This window comes from Patiria miniata, unplaced genomic scaffold (genome assembly GCF_015706575.1).
Source record: "Patiria miniata isolate m_02_andy unplaced genomic scaffold, ASM1570657v1 HiC_scaffold_26, whole genome shotgun sequence".
NCBI classification, from domain to species: domain Eukaryota; kingdom Metazoa; phylum Echinodermata; class Asteroidea; order Valvatida; family Asterinidae; genus Patiria; species Patiria miniata.
In genome coordinates, this window is record NW_024037065.1 from 8,203,142 (window position 1) to 8,228,383 (window position 25,242).

At 38.6% G+C, this 25,242-nt stretch overlaps 1 protein-coding gene across 1 annotated transcript in view; it reads left to right on the plus strand.

The window, feature by feature from the left end:
- The first annotated feature begins 1,412 nt into the window (after positions 1-1,412).
- LOC119734077 (sodium- and chloride-dependent GABA transporter 1-like) overlaps positions 1,413-25,242 on the plus strand; it is a 49,489-nt gene continuing 25,659 nt past the window's right edge. Inside the window, exons 1-5 of the mRNA XM_038207441.1 lie at positions 1,413-1,526; positions 9,232-9,397; positions 9,979-10,110; positions 20,815-20,988; positions 24,414-24,585. Coding sequence (XP_038063369.1) covers positions 9,247-9,397; positions 9,979-10,110; positions 20,815-20,988; positions 24,414-24,585 — 629 coding nt within the window. The 5' untranslated portion in view covers positions 1,413-1,526; positions 9,232-9,246. The remainder of the gene's footprint in view (positions 1,527-9,231; positions 9,398-9,978; positions 10,111-20,814; positions 20,989-24,413; positions 24,586-25,242) is intronic.

Consider the following 25,242-nt stretch of genomic DNA (forward strand, 5'->3'; position numbering starts at 1 on the left):
TGAATTGCCAAGTTCAGATTTCGTTAATTTTTTTCGGTTGCTTCGTTTCCCTAACAGTTCATTCAATCGTTCAAGTTTTACTTTAGTCCAACATGACTGTTACTTCATCATTAACTTAACTACTTTGGAGATAATTATCGTGGTAAAAAACAAAGGTGCGTTTTCTTTTTGAGTGTGTTTTTTCCTTCACGGTTTTCCACTTATAATGGATGCATAAAATCTGAAACCTGCCTACTCAGCAAAACCAATTTTACATGATTTGAATCGGTTTCCACGTTTGAACAACTTCCGGTAAGTTGTGGACTCTTGATGCAATATCTGCTTTAAGTCCTTAATTCGTTGCATTACCCCGTCTGGAGCTTCTCCCCTCAATAACTAATATTCTCTTATTTGATAAACATTGCAAAATCTCAACATTGCCAAATCTCAACATGTTACTGTCTTCACTGACAGGTCTACTTTTATCCCCCTTTCATTATTTATTCGTTCATTCATTTACTCCTTTATTCGTCACTTCATTTCTTCATTTCATCATCTGTAAATTTTTGTTGAGTCGATGTATAATTCTCGTGTTGATTCTCTGTAGCCTCTCACACGCGTTTACCTACCCAACGTTTGGGCGCCCTTTCCCATAGCCCAATGACGTTTAGTTTCATCGGGCGCTGTACAAAAAGATACTCATGTGTCCTATCTTCGCCATATACGATTTGATATAGCCATCTCATTAAGTATGAATTCTCCTAAAATTAAAGTTGTAGTTTGAAGATTAAAAACACCATGAAAGAATGATAGCACAGAAAAAGTGTCAGAAAAATATGGCAACTTATTACTTTGTCCTAAAACAGATGACACAAGGCTTCTGCTAGCTTATGAAATCGTCACTTTGGGGAAATATGAATATAATATAATGTTTTTATGAACATTAAAACATGGAGAAATAAAATGTATCCATAATGAAATTAAAATAAAAATCATGCAAATATGATCTACTAATTATGCGCGTGCGCTTGGGCCGGGGCCGGGGGGGGGGGGTATTGAAGACGTCACAGCATGACGGTGTTTTGCCTGTACTTTACTATTCTCAAGGCCAAGACTCCGTTCAAGCTTGCGCTTGCACATTCTCTAAATTACTAAGAGTTGTACTCGTGCTATGGAGTATATTGGAATTAACACTTGTATCTGTCAAGTTAGAAAAACTTATGAATAAAAGTTTAAAACGCCCTAGTTTTCCTTTTCGTCCTTGAAATCTAGAGCAATATTCACTAAGAAACTCAAACGTTTTGAACTAAGTCTAGTAAACGATCGTCTTATGAATATACCTGCCTAATTATTTACGTTCGCATAATACGTACACGTGCGTGATGTTTATGCATGATGCGCGAATGATATGCGCGCATACGTGACAAAAGACAGATCCGCATATCACTTTATCAGGAATTGCGGGAACGTTTGGTGAATTATTTTCCTGCTTTATTTACTGTTTCAGAGAGTCGGATCGTCTTGTCTGGTGTTTCCAATAGAGTTTGGTAAGTTGGTAGGTGAAGCAGGGATGTCTTTTTCTAGTTGAATCGAAATGAAAATGCTGTAAAGTGCGATAATTTAGAGCATGTTTAGAGGTGACTCCGTTCTAATTTTAGCACGTGCAAGACTTGAAAGTGAGAGCGCAGTGTGAGTATAGTGACCGCGGGTACCGTGTGGTCATTCACATGCATGTTGTACGGGGGGTATGCGCTGTTTGCGCATTATCGTAGACAGGATGGAATTGAAAGGGAAAGGTTTCCCATATCTGACCATCACAAATTTTTGCCTTCAGTGATCTATCAGCCATCAGAAAGTGATAATAAAATATGGGGAAAAATGTTGCAACTTGACGCCACTTCAGCGGTTGTCATGGTTGTGTACAAAGTCTATGAAAAGTCAAGAAAAAAAGTAGGCCTACATGTATTTATTTCCTAACACAAAATTGAAAATGTTTCTCAGTCAAAAATTCATGTCTTAATCTTATCATCATTTTTGCAATGATAGTCCTTCATCATGTTCATTGAGATGATATATGAAGAAAAAAAAGTGGCGTCAGGTTGCAACATTTTTTCCATAATATCCTTAAAAGTCAAAATTAGCAGGGAAAATATTGAAGTACATGTATTTACTGAGAAAACACTTGAAAATGTTCAGGCCAGTCTCATAGGGTTTGTGCACAGGCATGACAAGGTGACAAGCGATGGCCAGATATGGGAATCTTTCCGATGGAAGAATTTAGTTCAGTTTTTCTTTACTCTCTTTACTACGTAACCATAGCTGTATAGTCGTATACTTTGTACATAACCACGAAACCAAGAAGGTGTGCTTAATTCATAATTGGAATGTTAATGTTTGGGTTGAATTTTGTTGTTGTTGATAACAGATATTTGCAATGCATTTTGGGTCTAAATGACAAACAAACCAGGCAATTTGTGCACAAACGTGCAAACCTATGGGCAGATGGGTGCTGAGTGCTAGTTACAACTTTCATTTGATTCCCTCCTCATTTCATATGAAAAAGTCAAGAATTTAGCGGTTCTCAATTTGGAACAATCATTTTAAAAATCATTTTTTAAGCCTAGGGCTAGGCTAGACCTGTGAACCTGGCGTCAATAACAATGCCACGAGTAACTGTGTAATAAAAACCTTTGACGTGTTCCAAATTTTCTACATATGTGTACATGTCATTTGTCCTATGATATTACGTACTTACATTTTGTACACATCAATGTATAATTTAGCATTCAATTTATTCTAACTTGAACTTGAACGAATATTCGAAATGCACTGTAATAAATCAATTTTACAACATGCTCCAACATAAAATGGCTGCTGACTGGAGTTTGGTTGTGAAAAATTGGCAAAGAGCGTATTAAAATTATATAAATAACACGTAGCAGGATGGCTGATACTTGACTGATCAATAAAAAAAAAAAACGTGATCAATACTTCATGGCTCCTCTCACTTCAAGGCTTTCAACAAAAGTGTGATTTGACAAACAAAAGCACCACGCAACTTCACTGGCTTCCCGTCCAACAAAGAATTCAATTCAAAATGGCTCTTTTTACAGTATCTTCAAATGTATTCACAGCTCCAGGCTCAATACCTTGAACACTGAATCAAGCCCTACATGTATGCATCCGGTCGACCTCGCCTTCGTTCCAACTGTAATACCACACGCTATTAGTACCGAAATTGAAAAACAGCTTGAACGACAAAGCCTTTACAATTGCTCCATTGTTACATGTAGATCTGTGGCAACTCTTTCGTCATAAAGAGCAGCTCAAAACTCCCTTATTTACAACAGAAATATTTTGTCTGTTCCCTTTGTTACTGTTGAGCGGTTCCATATACACTGTAGATAATGGCGCTCAACTTGAGCGCCATTATCTACAGTGTATATGGAACAGCGCTAAAGAAATCCTGTTTAACACGTTGGACCAAGTTCTATGCAAACATACATTCTGTGCAAAGTTGTCCTTTCAGTCAAATTCAATCAAGTGACTGTTTCAAGTGACAAGTGACAGTTAAGAGCTCCCAGCCTACATACAGCAGGATTGACTGGCTGGGATTGCTTACGTAACTTGATACAGCTATGCTTTGACTGTAGGAGATTGATAATCCAGCCGTGCCTACAACTTGCCCGCTTTTGTCTGTTGGACTGAATTTGACTAGTCACAGTGCTTGCTTGAAATATGAACTGACTGTTGAAGGTGACTAGCCTGTGTAAAAGGCATGGCAGGGGAAGAGGATTGTTTCTCTTCACTGTCTGTAACTGTTCAGATAGCAGGAGGGATAATAATGATAATAATACACTTGAAAATAATATAGTCAACATTTTGTTGTATATTGAGGGGTCATTATCTTCTCGACACCGCTCACTATTTCAAATACTTGTATTGAAAAAAGCGCCGTTTGGATATTCGATTGAGATCAAATTGAATATATTCGACACAACCCTAGGCAAATTTTCCCCCTTCGGCCTTTGCAGCGATTCCAGTAGGAAGTAACGGCAGCTGCTTACAAGAATCGCCGTGGCAAATCAATAAATTTCATCAGAGAGTCCATCTCTTTGCCATGTAAGTCCAAGTGGACATTTGCTATCATTAACTGCATGACCACCAGTGAAGACAGTGGACTTGTTTGGGTGATGCCGGACTAAATGTCAAGAAGAAAGGAAAAATCAATAGACCTTGTGTGTTAAGGCGGATTTAGCATGTTTAGAGGGCAATCGTTTTTGTGTGGCCGGGATCGGCATGAGTGAAGCTCCTGTGCATTTATTGTTAATGAATTAAAATAATTGCATAAAATTGGATGGCTTTGAGGCTATATTGTTATAGCTCGTGCAATATAGTCTTGTATCCCCCGAAAAAAGCCATCCAATATTGTAATTATTAATTATATCATTATCAGGCTGACTTGATCCGTAAGAAATAATTTCGAGACACTGTCTTTATTTCTCAAATTTCGTCGAATATTCTTCGCTTACCGAAGCAAATTTCGCGCCGCTCAAAGCTGGCATGATGGTTGTTGATGGGCGTATACCCTGCTGCGTCTGCGTGTGACAGTACAGAGCTCCGTTGACTGGTTGACCATGTTGGCAACTGAGATTCTATGCTCTTGATTGTGCGGGAACCAGTGAAATTTGTTAAAATGCCCGGATGAGGACAATATAATATTAATATTGTCCCCATCCGGGTACTTTTACTGACATAATATTGCAGTCATCCAGGTACTTTTTGTGAAAGCATACAACACGCTGATTTCTTTTTGTGGCCACTGAAAAACTGATATAAACAATACATTATAAAATCGAATATTCTCTGAGAAACCCGCATATACAAAAGGTCTTTAAAAAAGGAAAGGACGTGTCCTATTTTATACTTGTGACTTAATTTTGAACTTGGCACCCGGTCCATTAAATTTATGAGGGGAAAAAAAGCATGACGGATGAAATGGATAAAAGTAACACATGATTTTTTGTTTTAACATGTTTAAACTGACTTGTGAGATTTAATTTAAAAAAAAAAGGGTTTACGATTGTCCTAAGCCCTAAACTCCTACTGTCATGACTGTAGTCCTTTTTTTTGCCAGGATCCATCCTCAATTCTTCAAATCTTCTGACTGGCTGCATGTTAAAATTGGATATGCATCAGTCTTCCAAAATCATCTGTTATTTCCTTGAATTTGTTCAGTGGAGGGCCGACCACTGCCTCAATGATCCTTCAAATTCACCAACAATCATTGTTATACATTGAAGTTCCGATGATATCCAGATTCCAGAAGCAGTGTGGATTACATGTATGTCCTTATAATGATTATGTCCGTTAATTTTTGTCGTAAAGTTTGTTGATTAATGCTATAAGACATTTTTTTGGGTAATTTTTGTAGTTTCTTTCTTTGTATTTTCAATAGAACTTTTATCATTTCAATTCATTAATTATTTTTTTAAAGTGTATTTTTTAAAGAATGTTAACATGAAAAGTGCATTTGAACATGTTTTATGATGGAATTTCAATACAAATGAATAAATAGTTATTCATAAATATCTCAGACAGTCTCAAAACCGCCAAACTCACTGGTTTGACTGGAATCCTGCTGCTGCACAATTTTAACGTGTTTTTAGATTGGGTTATGGTTGAGAATAAGCTTTATGTGGCCTCTCTGGACTCCCCTATATTTGCACTAAGTTTAGTCGGGCACCATTTGCAGTCATCAGCCGACATTTGAAGCAAAAAAATCAGGTAAAAAAAAAAAAAAAGCCGCGTCACCGCACCACTTTTTGGGCAAGCTCCATACCAGAAACCAAAGACTTTTTTTTTTTGGCCTTAGAGTCTGGGTGCTGATAATTACCCTCGCCTCCGGCTCGGGTAATTATCAGCACCCAGACTCGAAGCAGTCTTAAACAGAGTGATAAAAACCTCCGGAGCACACATTTATTCCCTTATTATAATTTATTATAATGTACTGTATAAATGTATGCATGGCTGAACACGAACAATGCAGATAGGACGTAAAACCTTGACACGTTGCATCCTTCAAAATATACCAACACTTTTTGTCATACTGTACGTACAATGCACGTTAGTAGTAAACAGTGTACATGTATGTATTTCCCAATTCAACAAGCCTAAAACCATTTATGACATGGTATGATGTAATATACCTGTATTTATGTATTTCTACTTGCATTGTGTTTTTCGTGAGTGATTTCAACATGGTCAGTAAAAATCATGATACCTGGTGGCAGGCGGAACATGGGTGGTTCCAGAATTTAGAATAACACATTCGTAATTCAACTGATGCAAACAAAATGTCGGATTTTGTTACTTTGTTCCCCTTCATATATTTTTTTCCTTACTAAATTATTTCACTTCAAGACTAAAACTAAATTGTATTAACCCTTACTCTCTGAGGGTAGTTTACTGCATGTCAGTTGGTTATGCCAATGCCCTCCAGCTGCAGTTTATTGGCAGATAGTTTGTCTTAACAGTGAAGGCTCCAATTGGCAGGAGTTGGAGGCCCTGGAGGGTGCCTGATACTGACCAGCGGGGGGCACTCACTTTGTTATCAGAGGACTCTCATTGTTCTCTGTGGCATGTATTGGAGTGCCTGTCCAGTTACCCTTGAAATGACATGGCAGATATTGGAGGGCCATGCAAAAAACAGGAGATTTTCTTGAGGCACATTTTGGCATGCGTTGGAGGGTCTAGTAGGGTAAGGGTTAAGCCATGAAGTGGCTGGGGTGCATTCCACTAGCACGAATATATTCCCAATATTTGCAGTCTTGTGCATATTTCTTTGGAAATTGTGTGTACATATATGTACATGTACATATGTACATGTACATGGAACACACGCCCACCTTTTCCGTGGGTTGTCACAATTAGGGCTGTAGGCCTACCCTATTGAACAGTATTTTTCCAGTTCCAATATTTGAAAAGTGAGAGCAGTCTTTAACCCTAACCTTCTCAAATCCTCAAAAATCCGCTTTGGAGAAAGGAGAATTTTGCAGGATTGAGGCTACATGTACATGCATACTGTATATACATGTACATGTACATGGCTGATTTTGGCAGATGCACTGGGTCAAGGTCTTGGGCCGGACCTTGTGTTGTTTATGCTCAGCCGTGCATAAATTTGGGCCTAGATTATACTTGAAATCCCCCGCAGGATGTCAGTGGCTCTGCCTCGACATATTGACAGTGACTGCTGCAGGATTTTGCAGGATTGAGGCAGTGGTCACCCCTCCAAGGACCATGTACAAGAAATGATGGAGGATTTTACAGGATTGAAGCTGTATGCAATTTTTTTGCATTGAGGCGGTTGCAGAATTTTTGCAGGATTGAGGTTGCATCCTTTAAAAAATGCCTTGGGAGCTAGGGTTGAAGAGAAATAAATGCCTGTGATGTCATTTTTGTTGTATACAGTATAAATTTGGATCTGTCAAATCTTTCAGGTATTAGCAAGACAGCTGTAGTGCATCAAAATATAAAGACATCGATACATACATGGCGTTTTTAACATTGTATGTAAAGCTCTCATTGTTCATGCAAATCCTCATTTAATCCTGTTTAGTGACTAAACAGGATTAAATGAGGATTTGAAGTGGACCATTTAATTCCTGAACGATGCGCGCAAATTTCAACCAGGGCATTACGTGTGCATTCACTTCCTGACTGGCACATGTGATTTAGGTTGGCGCATGTAGCACTTGTCTGATGCACGATTGGATCCAAGTTCAAATAATCAAATGCTAAATTATTTGAAAATGCTTCTACATTTGTATTGCCCTTCTCCTGTCGAATCCCTTTTGTAGGTAGAACTAAAAGGGGTATTGTTATAAGCTATCTACAATTTCCAGAAAAAAAATCAATCAATCGTGAACACAAAAGAATTCTGAAGAAATATTGTCACAAAAGCTCATTTGAAGCATAACATATACTTTACCCCCTAGTCAGGCATGCAACTTTTCCTCGGATCAGCGATTTTTTCTTTGTTTATTCCCATTTCTGTCATTCAATATAAAAAAAACACTGTACAAAGTCTTCTGAATTTTGGAATTTCCTCTTTTTTGGTGAATGTACAGTTGCATGCCTGCCTAGTACATGTACTTCCTCAGGACTACCCTGCTAAATCCAACAGAGTCCAACCGGACTTTCCTGTTCAATCCACTGTGCCTCATTTTCAGTTGTCTGCTGAATCCAACAGTGTCCAACAATGCGTTATAATGCGGTTCAGTTGCCTGCTGAATCCAACATTTTGCATGAGGAATGTACACAAGGGGTTTACTGCTCATTTCAACAGGCTCCATCGGGTATGTGACACAGTTGGATCCTGTTGGATTCAGCAGGGTTAGGGTGAAAAACTCAACTTTTCTCCCACCCATCGCGCACGTTGCCATCTTTGGTCTTCTGAACCCAACTCCCAGGCAGGATCCGTTAATACGTGATCCACAGCAGTTATCTACTCGTTGGATCACTGATCCCGATCAGGATCTGCGCAAAACAAACAGGCCCTAAATATCTACATCCTATATCAGTGTAGTACTTGTAGGACTCGAGTCACATTTTTCGTGACTCGGACTCAACTCGAGTAACACAGGAAAATGACTCGGACTCAACCATGATGACTCGGACTCGAACTTGGTGACTCGTAACTTGAGTCACGTATTTTCATCAAAAGAGAAAACTTAACGTTACGTATTTGTGCGACGAACATAGCATTGTTTTTTTACTCCATAGACAAAACACGGCACCGTGGAAAATCGTATCCAGGGGCCGCGCACGGGGTAGGGATGGGAAAGGATCATTGAGGAATAATGTTTGGGTGATAAAACATAGAGGGAAGGGATGGAGGAGGTTTTTTTAGGGATGGGAATTAAAAGGAAAACACATTTTGGGTCTAAAAAACATGTACACACACAAGGTACGATGTAAGCTATACACATGGGATTTACTTAAAAGACAATGGATGATTGAAAAATAATTTTACAAAAAATTTGATTAGTTTGGTGAACAACTAAGAACAAGTGACTCGGACTCGAGGCTTGCGACTCGGACTCGGACTCCAGGCTTGTGACTCGAGACTCAGACTCAGACTCGAGGCTTGTGACTCGGGACTCGGACTCGACGTTGGTGACTTGACTAAAACACTGTCCAATATACAGAACTAATCTGAATTTTGAAACACCCCCCCCCCCCCAACAGATTCCAAGTACCATTATGACGAAGAAAAGCAAAAAGCTGTCGACTGAGGGCAGTTCTCGGGACACCTGGGGCAGTCATCTGGAGTTCATCCTGTCCAGCATGGGCTACGCCGTGGGGCTGGGTAACGTCTGGCGATTCCCCTACATGGTCTTCGACAATGGCGGGGGTGAGTTTTGCAGTTCCTTTGGACCGTTAACCGTAACTTTCCGGGTGTTTTTTGTAAGGAATTTCCCATAATTGTCTGAACCTTACGAGTCTCATTGGGAGGGACACGTTTCGTGGGCGCACGTAAGACTTTTGGTTGCGTGCGGTGGGCGTGAAGTACGCATGAGTCATTTCTTCAATAGGACCCATGACATGAATTTTTCTTGGGAGCATATTTTATGCAACATTCTTCTCATCTTAAATGTATATAAACTATTTGACATCCCTTTTTGGTTAATTTTATTGAAAAGTGCACTTCTTGAAACATTTTTAAAAATGTCCATGCTTTTTTTGACAAAGGAGGGCGCTGTAGCTGTGATGTCAGTTCAGGAAGAGGCTTTCAAGCGTTGGAAATTGATACAAAAATACCACTTTTCTTGAAAATGACAGTATACCAGGTGCCATGATTTTACAGGATGCTTTAGGCTGTCATTTTCTAACAGTCCAGCAAGGTATTTCATAATAATTTGGTAGATTTATTTGTTGATGTTTGCAAATGTTGTATTTTCCCTTTTAATGACCCTCCTCGTTTCGATTCACCAGGAGCCTTCCTGATGGTGTATTTCTTGATGCTCATCCTGGCTGCCATACCCGTCATGTTCCTTGAGCTCAGCTTTGGTCAGTTCTCCAGCCTGGGCTGCATCAGTTGCTGGAAAATCAGCCCTCTCTTCAAAGGTAGATTTTTATATTTCCTTAATCATATCATTTTGTAATTAAGAAAGGTTCAGTGACTGGTCTTTGTATCTTAGCAGAAGTATCTCGATGTCTCAAAGTGCCTCGATGGCAAAGAAAATATTCGGCCAAGGAAAATAAATGTTTGTGTTTCCTATTACGTTGAAGAAAAAAACAAACATAGAATGAGTGGTTGGGTAAACCTTTTTAGCTGGGTACAGCAGTCTGACAAATCATCGTGTCTCTCCGTTACTCCGTACGTTAGTTAGTTCGTTAGTTAGTTAGTATCAAACGTTCTGCGCAGCCACAGCTGAATGAAAGGCGATAATCCGGGGGACAATAGCCGCATGGCCGCTGCATAGCGGCTCTCGAGATCTCATTCATAGACAACGGCCGTACACATTCCCCCCAAAGTGCAACAAAAATTCGCTGGGAGTCCGCAGCTTCTGAGATCATGTCCAGCTTGTTGGTTTTGCTCTTAATTTTCATGGCCTGAACCATTCGGAAGGGATGATGGTTGATTCATTTTTATTATTTTGTTTTCATGCATTTGTATTTAAATTAACTGTTTATTCTACATTTGCTGTGAGATTTGTATGCTTTGTTGTGTGGTGTGGCAAAATTGCATTGCCTAGCAGCTAACAAAAATTGAAATAAATATTTTTTTTAAATGTCGGCCAAAACTAGGATGGCAGTGTCATCATACATGTAATTTTGTTTTTTAATTACAATATTAAGTTTCTGAATGGTTTGGAGCATGGGCCGGGTAATCGGATGCACAGGTATATATTTTATTTGGCCTTAAAAATGACCTTCCCTTTACAGACGGTGGTTTTCTGATGGCTCGTCTGACATTTTCCCATCGTTTACATATTTGTCTGAGCAAAAAGTGACATGATAAATTAGAGAACCCTCTCAGTGTTTGTCAGGTTTTGAGGTCCGCGTAGAGTGTAGGTTTTTGTGAGAATGTTCTTTTTTCAATCTATCTGCAAACATCGATACAAAAATTCAAGGACATAGATTACACTGCAAAATAAATACATGTACCAGTATGCCGTGCATATTACCGTGACTGATGACTGATTGTACTGCATGATTAAGCTTCCGGCATGGTCAGTGTCCATTCTCTGCCTGCATTGTCTCCAACCTTCATGGCCTTGGTCATCGTCATTTTGTCCACCATGTTTCCTTCAATGCTAAAATTGAAGGTGTGTGACTGTTCACTGTTCAGTGTACATGTTATACAATAATTTAAAATACATACATGAAACAGCCATGCAACTTTTCCTCGGGTGTTCTGATTTCCTCATTTTTTACTTCTCATAAATGCCATTACAAATTGAAAAACACTGCACAAAGTCTTGTGTGGTTCGGAGTTTCCTTGTTTTTTTTGTAAATTCCCAGTTGCAAGCCTGATGAAAGAAACCGTAAAGTTAGATGTATGCATGCTTTTCCTGAGACTGAAGCATACATTATTTTAAGTAGAGTTAAGATCGAAAAAGTAGGAACTTTGGTTATGTCTAAAATAACGAATATGTTAGGTGTTCTGGCAAAATGCGATGGAAGTGGGCACAGGCCGCAGTGGAGAAAAATGCACAAAAAATTTGTGGGCGTAATTTTTTTGCGGGTTTCAGGTTTAACGATATTTGTAATCTTTGATATGTCTGCTGCGTATATTTTAAAGAAATAGTATTAGAATCGTGGAATATGCCTAAAAGTGTTTTTAAGGAAAACCAATCGGCAACTTTCATTTTCACGACTAAAGTGTTGCCAACAAAAATCGAACTTTAGCCCTAACAGTCCTGAATCCTCCAATTATGATTGTTCACACTCACTAGGGGGTTGGACCTTTTTCTCAGCATTTAAATTTTTTGACATGTCGATAAATGCAAATTTTAAACAGCCATAACTTGTCAACAGAATTTTGTAAGGAGAAGTATTCTCTCTCCTAATACTGATACGTGCCAGGGGTCGATTTAGAGGGGTTTTACATGCACAGATGCATGTAACTTTGGCTCTGTGCATGCACAATTTTATGTTTTCAGCCCATTTTCAAGGAAAAAATCTCAGTTGTGCATGCAATTTCTATTTTCTAAATCACCTCCTGATACCTGCCCTAACGTACCAGGGGTGCCGGTACGTGTACATGTACCTGAATCCATCAAAATCCACGACCCTGTTTTGGAGGACTTTGGCGGATTCAGGATACCTCCATATTGAAAAAGTTGGGATTTTGATGGATGCAGGACAGTTAGCCTAGCGGTACTGCAGGATTTTGATGGATTTGGGATACCTCCATATTGAGCAGTTGGGGGACTTTGATGGATTCAGGATCTCAACAGATTAACTCCTGTATGTTTGGTGAGAACGAGGTACATGTATACACACTGGTGGATTCTGATGGACTCAGGACACCAACATTTTTTTACATGACGGTTATCCGGAGGTTGCAGGTTCAAGGGGTTTAGAATTAAAATCCTTTAACCCTAACCCTGCCAGACGCATCACAGTGCATCAGGTGGAAAAGTCTGGTGCACTTTGATTGAAAATGCTACCAACACCAGTGCATAAACCGGCCACTTCTGAGACACTGAGGGCTAGTCCCATAGAACAATGCCAGAGTTGTATCCTGCTGCGTTGGGGGACCACAGACTCTGAGGCGGTTTGGCCTTGAGACTTTTGGCCTGATGGATCTTGCTACACTGGGCAGGCTTGTCATTTTGACAAGTGTGGCATGTTGCTGCGTTTGGCAGGGCTTCAAGCCAATATACCCTGGAGGGTTAGGGTTAAGGATCAGCTGCATCAACAAGAAATATATTGATACATGTTTACCTGATGTTTTGAATATTCATAAGCTCATTGTTCATGCTAATCCCGATCAGTGGACCAATTAATTCCCGATCGATGAATGCAAATTTTAACCATGGCTTACGCACGCATGTCTTAACTGGCATACGTGTGCAATTTTCGACTGGCGCCTGCAGTTCAAATGTGCCGGCTGTCATGTAAAACTGTCTGGTGTGTTTTGAATATTCATGAGGTGATTTTCCCTTTTAAAAACATTGGACTTTTCATACCAGGCTTTCGATGTTTATCTTTCAAGAGTCCAGTGTAAGGTTATCTGGTTAATCCCTTACAGCAATTACCGGTAGTTGCACCATAGGAGGCCAGTCCAAATGGAACTGTTTTACTTCCTGATTGATCTACATGTACCAGGGTACCTTTTGGAAACCCCATGTGGGTGTTTACATAAATGTGGAGGCCAGTGTGTGACATTAGGGTCAAATTTTCAAAATAACTAAATTAAATTCAGCTTCACATGGTTTTGCAGATAAGGGTCTATATTTTGTCAAAAACAAAACCATTTTTCTGTAACATGACCCTTTTTAGAGTAGCAACATGATGAACTGGCATATGGGACACAAATTTCACCTGTAACAGTGACACCAAATTGTTAATTTCTTATAGAGCTCTCACCAGGTTATTGTTCAGGTATAATAAAGACATGTTGCTTTTTAAGCAATTATTTGCAACACATATAAGTTAAAAAAAACTTTAACACTATCCTTGTTCAACATTTGTTGAAAATCAAATATCAAGTTTTAGGAAATTTGACATACATGTATTATGATGATTACAAAAATGTAGCTCTCACTTGACATGAAATTATATTATTTTAAGACAAACACTCACTTGTTCTCTAAAAGCAAGTTTGACAGCCAAAACTGCAACTATGAAGAACAATGAAGATTTACAAACACCACTAGAAAGCATGTTATTGTAAGTTAAAGCCTGGTGTTAAAGGGAATATACATCATTTGCTTTTGCTGTAATTTTCAGAAATGGATGGAATTGGGGGGTTGGAAATATATAGCAAATATAGCTACACTGACTTTTTTGAGGTTTTGGGTTCGAAAATGCTATAAAAACCAAGAAAAACGATCATTTTCCTGTAGTCTGGTTCCCTGACTCCATATTAGAAGAAACAGAGCAGTTTACATACATTGGGGAATTGTAAAGTCAGGGAACCAGTCTAGCTGGCTCGTACCCGTTCATAGGTTTGTAATCGATTGCAAACAAGTGCGATGGTCAATAGGGGCCAGTATTTGAAAAAAAAGCCAGTTGTTTCCAACGCTGATCGGCCGATCAGCGTTGGAAATTGATACAAAAATACCACTTTTCTTGAAAATGACAGTATACCAGGTGCCATAATTTTACAAGATGCTTTAGACTGTCATTTACCAACATCCTATTAAGGTATTTCGCAAAAACTTGGTAGTTTTATTTTTCGATGTTTGCAAATGTTGTATATTCCCTTTAACCAACATTTCACCTGTAACGCTGACACCAAATAGTCACTGTTACTGAGTGACAATCCTACAACTAACTAATAATAATAGTAATAAATGGTATCAAACCATTTAAACCTTTCTATTTAGTGATAAGCTTGATGGTTTCTACATCAGATACTTGTTTCTGAGACTGGAAGTTTAAGTATCAGAGTTTGTTATAATAATCATTTCACCTGTAACGCTGACACCAACACCAAAAACACTTTTATCACTTTTCTTCACTGTACCGTAGTTCTACTTTAACCTGTCCTATGCCAAAGTTTTCATTGTATTAAAAAAACTAAGTCATTATTTTAGCTAAAAACTCATCATCAATCAAACAGGTGCTTTTGCTTCATTGTTTCAGCTGAAAATAGGTATTTCACCTGTAACGGAGTCAGTGTTGACACCAAACCTTTATTGCCTCTTATTTCAAATTCTAAGAGAAGGATTCAAAATTTAATGACATTTATATTCCAAGCCAACATCCAGGATATATTTTTACCTAAACTTGTTGACAAATACAGTTTGACAAATTCAGAGTGCAGCTGCAAAGTATCACACTGTAACGTTTTTTGAAGACACCAAATTGATCTGCCAATATTTAAAATTGGTATATTTCTTGTACTTCTTTGAATTTCACTTTTGGTCTTCTTTAGTCTCTTTATTTAATAAAAGACTTCAATAATCACTTAAAATTTAGAATAGTTGACAGTTTCTACAAATATTATAATCAATGGTAAAGTTCACTCTGTAACAGGATTTGCTGACACCAAATGTTACAGAGTGATGGTATTTTTAGCGGGCATGTCAAAATGATACAAAGTTGCCGATGCACGAACGTTGTGTTTATTATTAAGCTTTGGGTTATCATCAATCATTTAGAATTAAAAAGGACCAAATTTATCAATTGAAAGAATGAAAACTGTGCACCATTGGACAAGCTGTAAAAATGTCACGCAATTTTACCTCATAATTCTGGCTAATTTTTGATCAAAATTATTCAAATGCATTGTGGTGATTTAATTTTTTTTTATTTCAGTGGGTACATAGTGATATGGGCAATAAAGTAAAAACACAAATATTAGCAAGCTGGTTATTTTAACATGGAAATGCCCCATGAAAGGAAAGAACATGTGAATTATACCACTGGCCTCCACATTTATGTAAACACCCATGTACATGTACATGTTACATGTACATGTTACATGTACAGGCACAGTCCGACAAATTCATGATTTCCGTTGTTTGTGCATCAATTTCAATGATCAAAAAAAGAAAACAGGGTTTCATTTCTGGGTAAAAACGAATATTATGTTGGATATTTAATTCATGAAAAGAGAGATAAGAGAGATCGCTAACCCTGGTCAGAAAACCCAAATTGAATGGCCCAATTCGGGTTTTACTTTTAAAGAGGATTCACGGCATGTCGAATATTTGATTGAATCCCAAGTTCGAATAATCAAAGACTGAAAATGCCCAACCCTAGTGACAAGGCCAAAAAAAAATGACATGCTTCCGATTATACATGTACATGGCACTTGAAAATAGGGTTGATAGTAGGCACTTCAGTGGGGTGTCAAATTACAGGAGTCTTAACCTCAACACATGCACACGCGGAACCAAGCACACAGCCTCAAATGTCCTGATGAACTTTGAAAAATCATAACAAAAAAAGTGCTCAACCGATCGTTTTCAAATTTGGAGACATTCATTCTGAGTATTTCATGTGTACTTCCACCGAAATTCATTGTCAAATTCTTCGTTGATCTGGTTTTATGGCGACAGAAGTAACGCGGTGCCCATACTTCGCGATCACCTTCTCGTGCCGATCTTGAAGGTCATGACGCGGCACCGCTTTTCGCGGCACTTCGTATGCACTCGGTTTCGGGGTGAAATTTTCCGGAGGGAAACCGGGCGTTCTGATTGGCTGGAGAGTTTCATCGTGAGCTTTTCCGAATAGATCCGAAGACATGCTTTCACATGGTGTGTGTTCTAGGTCGATCGGTTCACAAAGAGTGGAGATACGAAGTTTTGAAAAATTCAGCATCGTTTTTCAAGATGAAAATTCATGTTATTTACCAGGGAACAAGGTGTGTGTAAAACATTGATATTCAAGCTTTATATTGATATAAATGACAACGATCTACGATTTGAAAAAAGTCAACGGAAAGGGAAACGAAAATGATAGCACTTTTGGAGAGTTGCCTGTACGCACGTAGTTTGTGTGTACGGCGTGCGTGCACACGGCGCACCGTGGCTTTCCACTGCATGCCTGCCTGGATGCGCTGCGTTGGTCGGCCCGTCACTGGGCCACGTGGTGCCGTTTTCCCGTGCCGTGGGACAAATGTTGCTTTAATGCTTGGATCGTTTCGTCCGTGTCTGCGTCCAATTGCGGAGCTTTATTTCAGTGAAAATGTTCACTGGGGATAGTGAAAAGGGCACTAGCTTATATTTTAGTGTAAATGAAAAACAAAGATGTAAAGTGACTATGTTTTTCACCGTTTGTGACGCGACCGTTCCAGTCATCTACTTCGCCCCCAAAATGGACTCTCAACCACTTCGCCCCATATTCAATGCCGTTATAGTACTAACAGCCATGTTGCCCCAATGTCAGTTCGCCCCAAATATTTCTCCGCGTATTAATTATCCGAAAATCATAAAAACAGAAGTCTATATTCCGCTATTAAATTCATCATGATCATGTACATGTCATTCCTACTTAAATATGGGTAGTGGTTTTTTGGGGGTAGTTTTTGGTATATAAACTGCAACTTTCAAGTTTCATAAGTTCTATTCCTCCATTCCAAGTCTTAAGCCTTTTTTAAGTTTATAATTATCATTAATTAATAACTCGTTGATATAATTATATTCAAATTACATGCTCGGTTGTGTTACATATGACAAACAAAAAGGCAGTAGGGGGCCTATATCTCCCATTCGAAGTTTTAAGTGTTCGTACACAGTCATGCAGGCCTACTTAGCTTTGGCTGTGCTTTCGCATCAGATTGATAACATTTTCTAATTAGAGGCAATTAATTAATAAGGTTGTGACTTTTTGAGCATGAGAACAAGTAAGGCACTTTTCCTTTAACATTCTGGGAATATTAAATAATGTGTACCTTGTATATCTTGTTAACAGCGCACAAGTTTGCTAATTTTAATTAATTAATATGCAAATAAGATGCAGGACTAATTAATTCTTTTGATTTTATGTGCCGAAAAGACAGCTTGGCATATGTAGATTATATTCTGAAAGTTTCATGTACATGCAATAAATATATTTCAAGTTATAAGCCAATAAGTGCATTTTCATGTGAATTCAACGGTGCCACCCTTAAAACAAAGAAAATAAAAAGATTGACCTTTGACACGGGACTTCTTTGCCATTGACAAAAAGTGGAACAAAAACGTCCGTATCTCCGTAACGGAAGGTGCCATTTCAAAAATTTAAAAAGATTTTTAATGCCATTGACCTGCCCTTTCATCCTATAAACATTTTAAAAACAAAAGAGCAACAACAAATTTTCACCTAAAGTGCCTATTGATAGGTAAGGAATTTTTTTTTGACAATTTTTTTTGTGTACGATCATATGGAGGTGTCGGCGTGTAGTCAAGGGTAAAAGGTAGTAATTGATGGTTTTCGGTTTTTTTCCCTCATTCCCCCCCCCCCAAAAAAAAAATTAGGTTAGGGGCTGTCTCAATAGGGTAGGTAGGGTACGGTACATGTAACCTGAAGCAGAACTATTATTTTTTTTGGCCCAAGACGTGGGGATGAAAATTGACGTGTATTCAAGTGGTGTTTTCGTACTGGATTTTAACCATAGTAAAAATACTTTTTTTTACAAGAACATCATTCAAAATATCACCCAGTTTTTTACATTTTCTTCTGACAAAAACCTTGAATCCTAATCTCATCTCATGCTTAATCCGGGATGGACGTTTCCGTGACAGTCAAGTCAAGGTCAGAAACAACATTGTGCCTTCAATGAATGCAAGGGAAGCAGTAAATTATCCTGCATGTGCTGCACTTGTCCGAGATTGACGACAGATGATCGCAAGAATTCCCCTAGTCCATTGTGTCAGATGTGAAGTTGTTAATGTTAAAAATCCCTATTTGTACTTTCAGTTCATAAAATCTTAAATGTTCAAGTCAAGGTCTGAATCAATATTGTGCCTTCAATGAATACAAGGGAAGCAGTAAATTATCCTGTATGTGCTGCACTCGTCCGAGATTGACGACAGCTGATCGCAAGAATTCCCCTAATCCAATGTGTCAGACGTGATGTTGTTAATGTTAAAAATCCCTATTTGTACTTTCAGTTCATAAAATCTTAAAGGTTCAAGTCAAGGTCTGAATCAACATTGTGCCTTCAATGAATACAAGGGAAGCAGTAAATTATCCTGCATCCACTGCACTTGTCAGAGATTGACGACAGCTGATCGCAAGAATTCTCCTAGTCCATTGTGTCAGACGTGAAGTTGTTAATGTTAAAAATCCCTATTTGTATCCAAATCCATTTATTGCTGAAAATTGCAGCAAAAGCAAATGTTGTACATTCCCTTTAAGATGGAGCAAACATTCAGGCAAAGTCCAAGCCAGTTACATTGAATAGAACGTCCTTTCATCCACCCGCAAACAGAATTGCGTTACGCTCTTGCGGTGGACATTAGCATGTCTATATTTGCTCCAACATAAATTGACCTAGATTTGTGTACGTTGGGTTTGCCATTTGTTTAACGCTGCATCGACCTTTAGTGTGCGTCACTTGCATGCCCTGCAGTGAGCATGCTGTACATGTACTGGTGTGTCCTTATACTGACCAAAAAGATGCCCATGCTCGTTGTCAAAATACCATCATGACCATTTGGAATTTAAGAAATTTATGTTCATTTGAATGGATATTTTGTCAAACAAAATCCATTTGCAATCCATACAAATCGGAAAAAAAAATCTACCTACATGTACATGTAGAAGTAGGGTAGGGCCCTGCGCCAAATATATCAAATGTACATGGGGAGTCAAAAAAAGCGGAACCCAAACCTCCAAAAATTATTTCATATTTAAAAAAATATGTAGCACCAAAAATGATAATGACTGGAAAGGAAATTTCTTAAGCTACATTTAGATGAAAAAATACTGAAATTGCTCAATCCGTTCAAAGAATATCACTTTTTAAATTCAATAAATTACTTTTTTTGCGTGTAAAAGTTGATTTTCTGTAAACGGATGGAGCAATTTCAGTAATTTTTTTCAATCATCTAAAAGTACATTTTTTGGCTTTCCAGTCATTATTTTTTGGCGCTACATATGTTTTTAAATATAGATGAAATATAATTTTTGGGGTTTGGGTTCCGCTTTTTTTTCAAATCACCCTGTACGATCATCCACCATCAGGGTTGCAAATTCCCGGGAATTTTAGATTGGAAAGTTTTCACCAGGAATTTTGGGAATTAACAGGTTTTTTTGATGATTTCGGGAACTTTGGATTTGAAAAAATAATAAATTATTCAAAATTGAAACATGGGAATCACTGTGTAGATTAGGGTACTAAATAACCGAAATACTTTATTATAAGAACATACAATCATAATAAACAATGGGGAATGATTAATAATCATGTCTCATTTGTTTTATTAAAGAAAAGACTACTTGTCTAGATATTGCTGCTCTGTCAAGTTTTTGTTGCGTAACACATCTTAAACGAGTACAATGATTTTTAAACAAGAACCACAGACTCAACAGTGATAATTATAATGATCTTAAACCTTATTTAAAAAGGCCATTCTATTTTAGTAAGTTAAAGGACTACTTTATCAACTATGTTGTGGTAAAATTCCAAGAAGAAAAAAAAAAAATCTTCAAAACCTAAACCAAAAAAACCCTATGGGCATGATGGGGGTAGCTCCAGGATGTCACTGGCTCTGCCTCGACATATTGACAGTGATTGCTGGAGGATTGAGGCGGTGGTCACCCCTCCAAGGACCACATTCAAAATCCTCCAACTGCCTCCATGTAAAAATTGCATACAGCCTCAATCCTGCAAAATCCTCCCAAATCCTCCGTTATTCCTTGAATGTGATCATTGGAGCCAGTGACATCCTGGAGCAGCGCGGAGGATTTCAAGTTTAATATATGCCTAAATTTATGCACGGCTGAGCATAAACAACACAAGGTCCGGCCCAAGACCTTGAAACAGTGCATCCTCCGCAATCTGCCACACACTTTTGCCATATAGCCTCAATCCTGCAAAATCCTCCATATTGCAAAGGGGAATTTGGAGGATTTTGGAAGGTTAGTGTTAATCAGTACTCTGCGAATAGAGTTGTCATTGTCTTTCATTTTTCGTATTTTATTTTTTGTTTTTGTTTTCAGGAGTGGGCGTGGCTATGGCGGTCGTGTCGGGCTATTTCTGCCTGTACTACAACCTGATCATCGCCTGGACCATTCGCTACATGGTGGTGTCCTTTCAGAACCCACTCCCGTGGGTAGGCTGCAACCATACCTGGAACACCCCGGACTGCTACGAGAGAATCTCATTAAGCCAAGGTAAACTTGATTTTTTGTCTTTTTCCCATTTCAAATCTATTTTTCCTTTCCCTTCATTTCGAAAACCATTACTTGACAATAAAATTCTGTCAGAAGAATTCCATTCTCGCTTCATGTGTTTGTCATATTAGCGGATGTCACCTGAAAATGACAGTGAACAAAAGTTTTCTTTCTAACAGTTTTGCTACAGAATATAAATAAAATAACATCATGCTTTGAATTGAAAAAATGTTAAGAAATGTTTCCTTTGTTAAATTCTATAACGTTACACTTGTGGGTTCCGCCTTAGTGTGGCTGAATGTGTTTTCAAAAGGGGAATGTAATACTGTTCCGTTTCATTGAAGCGAACAGTCATGCTTTACTGGCAAGAGTTTGAAGTTGTTTGTTGTTGCCGCCGGTCTTTGTGCTTAATCCCTCCTAAACACTCATTCATGTAGACATCCGGCAGCTTAAGCTGTAAGAATGGCACTGAAGGATCGCTGTTAGTCTACATGCATGTGTATATATATGTAGCAGCCTCAATAGACTGTATTAGACAGGCATGCAACTTTTCCTCGGATCAGCTGATTTCCTCGTTTTTCACTTCCCACTTATGCCATTCAAAATTGAAAACCACTTGCATTGTTGCTACAAAGAAACCCAATAGAATTTTGTTCTTATGCTCAAACAGATTCAAAGTGTCACTACATTGTAGGTTAAAAAAAATTATTCCTTCACCTTGGTTAATGTACAATGTAAGACACTGATCTTCGGCTAATTTCATGGTGCTGTTTAGCACAGAAACTTGTTATCGGCACTCTACCAACTGAGCTATCCAGCCCTATGTTGGCAGTTCCCCAGATTAGTTTTGATGAGCATGTAAGGAATTACATACATCCTTATTTTGATAACAGGAAGTGCATGTACATGAAAACATGTACGTACAGCAAAAGTGCTCCTAATTTTCATAATTAGTTGTTCCGTGTTTTCTTTGCAATTGATTAGACAACTGTAAAGGGGTACAAGCCTACTAGACTAACTCTCTGACCTTACAATTCCCCAAAGTCTATAAAGTGCTCTGTTTCATCTTAATTGGGGTCAGGGAGCCAGACTACCGGTACAAGAACATAAATGGTTTTCTTGGTTTTACCAGGATCTACAAGCCCAAAACGTGAAAAAAAAAGTAAATTTAACAATATTTGCTATAACATACTAATCCTCAAAATCCATTTATTTCTGAAAAATTGCAGCAAAAGCAAATGTTGTACATTCCCTTTAACAACCCTAGGACCATTGTAGCATCAAAGTCGTGCCAGCAAAGCAACCAACTAACCAAAAAACTTGACATAAACATCCGCCCATAATTGGAAAAGACTTTCGTGATTCATAAATTCCACCTTGGAAAAAAAAATCCAATTTGTCATTATTCATGTTATTCCAGGCTGCCAAGAATGCAGCAAGACCTGTTAAAAAATGTAAACGACATCAGGTGGGGTAACAGGCACATGATGAGTCATAGGGAACATGGTGGCGTGAGGCCAGAATCCTTCTAAACATGCACTACCAATTGCAGCAACATTCAATTCTGTGGCAGCTGTGGCACTTTTTGTTTCTTCTTCTGCGTGTTCATGTAGCTCCGGTACATGCGCTTAAAAGGGAATGTACATGTACAACATCTGCTTTTGCTTCAATTTTCAGAATAAATGGATTTGGAGGATTAGTACATGTACATGTATGTTATAGAAAATAATGTTGAACTGACATGTTTCACGTTTTGGGCTTGTAGATGCTGGAAAAACCAAGAAAACCTATCATGTTCTTGTAGTCTGGATTCCTGACCCCAATAAGATGAAACGGAGCACTTAATACACTTTAGGGAATTGTAAGGTCAGAAAATCAGTCTAGCAGGCTTGTAACCCTGCAGAGGTGTGTTATCAATTGCAAAGAAAATTCAGAAAACTAAATATGAAAAATTAAGAACAGTTTTTGAAAAAAAGCCAGTTTTTTTCCAACGCTGGTTGGCCGACCAGCGTTGGAAAATGCAGTTTTTCTTGAAAATGTCAGCACACCAGGAGCCATGATTTTAAAGGATGCTTTAGACTGTCATTCCTCACAATCCAGTAAGGTATTTCATGATAATTTGATCATTTCGTTTTTTGATGTTTGCAAATGTTGTATTTTTTCCCTTTAATTTCAAATTCTAGATTTCCTATGAATAATCAATTGGCTTACTGCAAGATGCTTGAATTGGACGGTCAAAAGATATGCAGTGACCTTCCGCATTTGCCATCAAAGATTAATAATTAAAGCAAATGAACTATTTTACAAATTTGTGAGAAGAGTTTTTATAAACCAATGAATCAAAAAATGTTAAATTTTAAACAAATTTTTCCGGGTCCCTTATTTTTGTATGCAGGTACTCATTGATGTTTACAAATTTTGTTCCATTGTTAACAGTCTAAAGATATCGATATCATTGCATGTTGACAAAGAAACAGATAATCTTCATTTTCTTGGTAGAATAAGCCTTTTGCGGAGTTCCAACTTCGCATTCATAACCTGTGACAATGCGCATTGTTTGTCTCAAATGGCCTTTGACAACATCGCGCCACTGACTTTACAAATAGGCTGTTTGTGCATTGTGGGTACTGTCAAAGGGCATTTGAGACAAACAATGTGCGTTGTCACAGGTTACGAATGCGCGCAGTTGGAACTCTGAAAAGGCTTATTGCATTTTTGTTTTATTTTGAAATATCCACAAGTCACAATTTAGTACACTGTATATCATATGTACATGTACATGGTTGTATGTGTTTTTGCCAGAACAAAAACAGATAGGAAGACAGTAGTACCAGTATGGTGTTCTAAAATGGACAGGCAAACGTCGTGTGCGAGAGTTTGAAATGTTGTGTGTGTGGGCTTGTTAAACGTCGCGTGTGAGCTTAAATGTCGTGTGTGTGAGTAGGGCTCGCGCACTCGCTGTTTGCTGCCGGTGATCACTTTGTGTACAAAACATCAAACCCCAACGGCATGTTTTGTTGGAATCTGTCAGGATGGGCACAGTACCCCTAAAACTGACAGTCTTTTACAATGGGTTGGCACACCTCCAGAAACTAAGTCAGAAATATGTGTGCACAGTTTCCCATATGGTGTTGGAATTTGCCAGGATGGGTATGGTTCCTAGTAAATCATGCCAGGGAGTTAGGGTTAATACAGCTTTGAACAGTGCTCCCAAGCGTCAAAGATGTCAACTTTGCCCGTTCTTTCGATACTTCTTCTCTCACTCCCCCCCCCCCTCCCCCTTCCACCAAATCCTGGCTGGGCCCATGCCTACTGGACAACAAAAATAAGCTGGGTTGCCTACCCTCCTTAAATCCCTTGTGGAGACTAACATAAAGAGGCTTACATAAGAAATATTTGTTTTTTCTCCACTTCCTCTTCTAAAGGAAACGGAAGTGTCCCGTCCGATTATCTGATGACCTATGACCCTGAGGACCTGAACGAGACATCCACACTGGACAGCTATGACCTGTTCGTGAACGGAACGGGCAACGGAACTCTGAATGCAACGGCGCAACCAGAGCAACGCAGAGTCCGGGCAACTGAGGAGTTTTGGAAGTAAATTTATTCATTTTTTTCCTCACCAATTCTCCAGTTGTTACACAACTATTTCTATATTTCCTTACTTTTATTTATAACGGCATTATTGGGCTAGCATAATTCTGTCATTCTGTCATATGCAGAATGAAAAACTCGCGCTAATTTGCAGTATGAAATTTCCGTTGAGGCGTTGGGTAAATCATCAGAAACGTTCTATGCCCAAACATAATTTCATCATGTGGTATAATGCTTAAAATAACCTTCCCCAATCCTCCAAAATCCTCTTTGCAAAATGGAGGATTTTGCAGGATTGAGGCTTAATGTTAAAAAGTGTGTTGCTGATTTCCGAGGATGCACTGTGTCAAGGTTTTGGGCCAGACCTTGTTATGTTTATGCTCAGCTGTGCATAAATTAAGGCCTAGATTATACTTGAAATCCTCCGCACTGCTCCAGGATGTCACTGGCTCTGCCTCAGCAAATTGACATTGATTGCTGGAAGATTTTGTAGGATTGAGGCAGTGGTCATCTCTCGAAGGGCCACATGCAATAAGTAAAGGAGGATTTTGCAGGATTGAGGTTGCATCCTGGCAAAAGAGGGAGTTATGGTTAGGACTTTCAAGCCTAATGAAATTGGTATGAGAATGTGTTCAAAATATGCGCATATTAAGAAGTCTT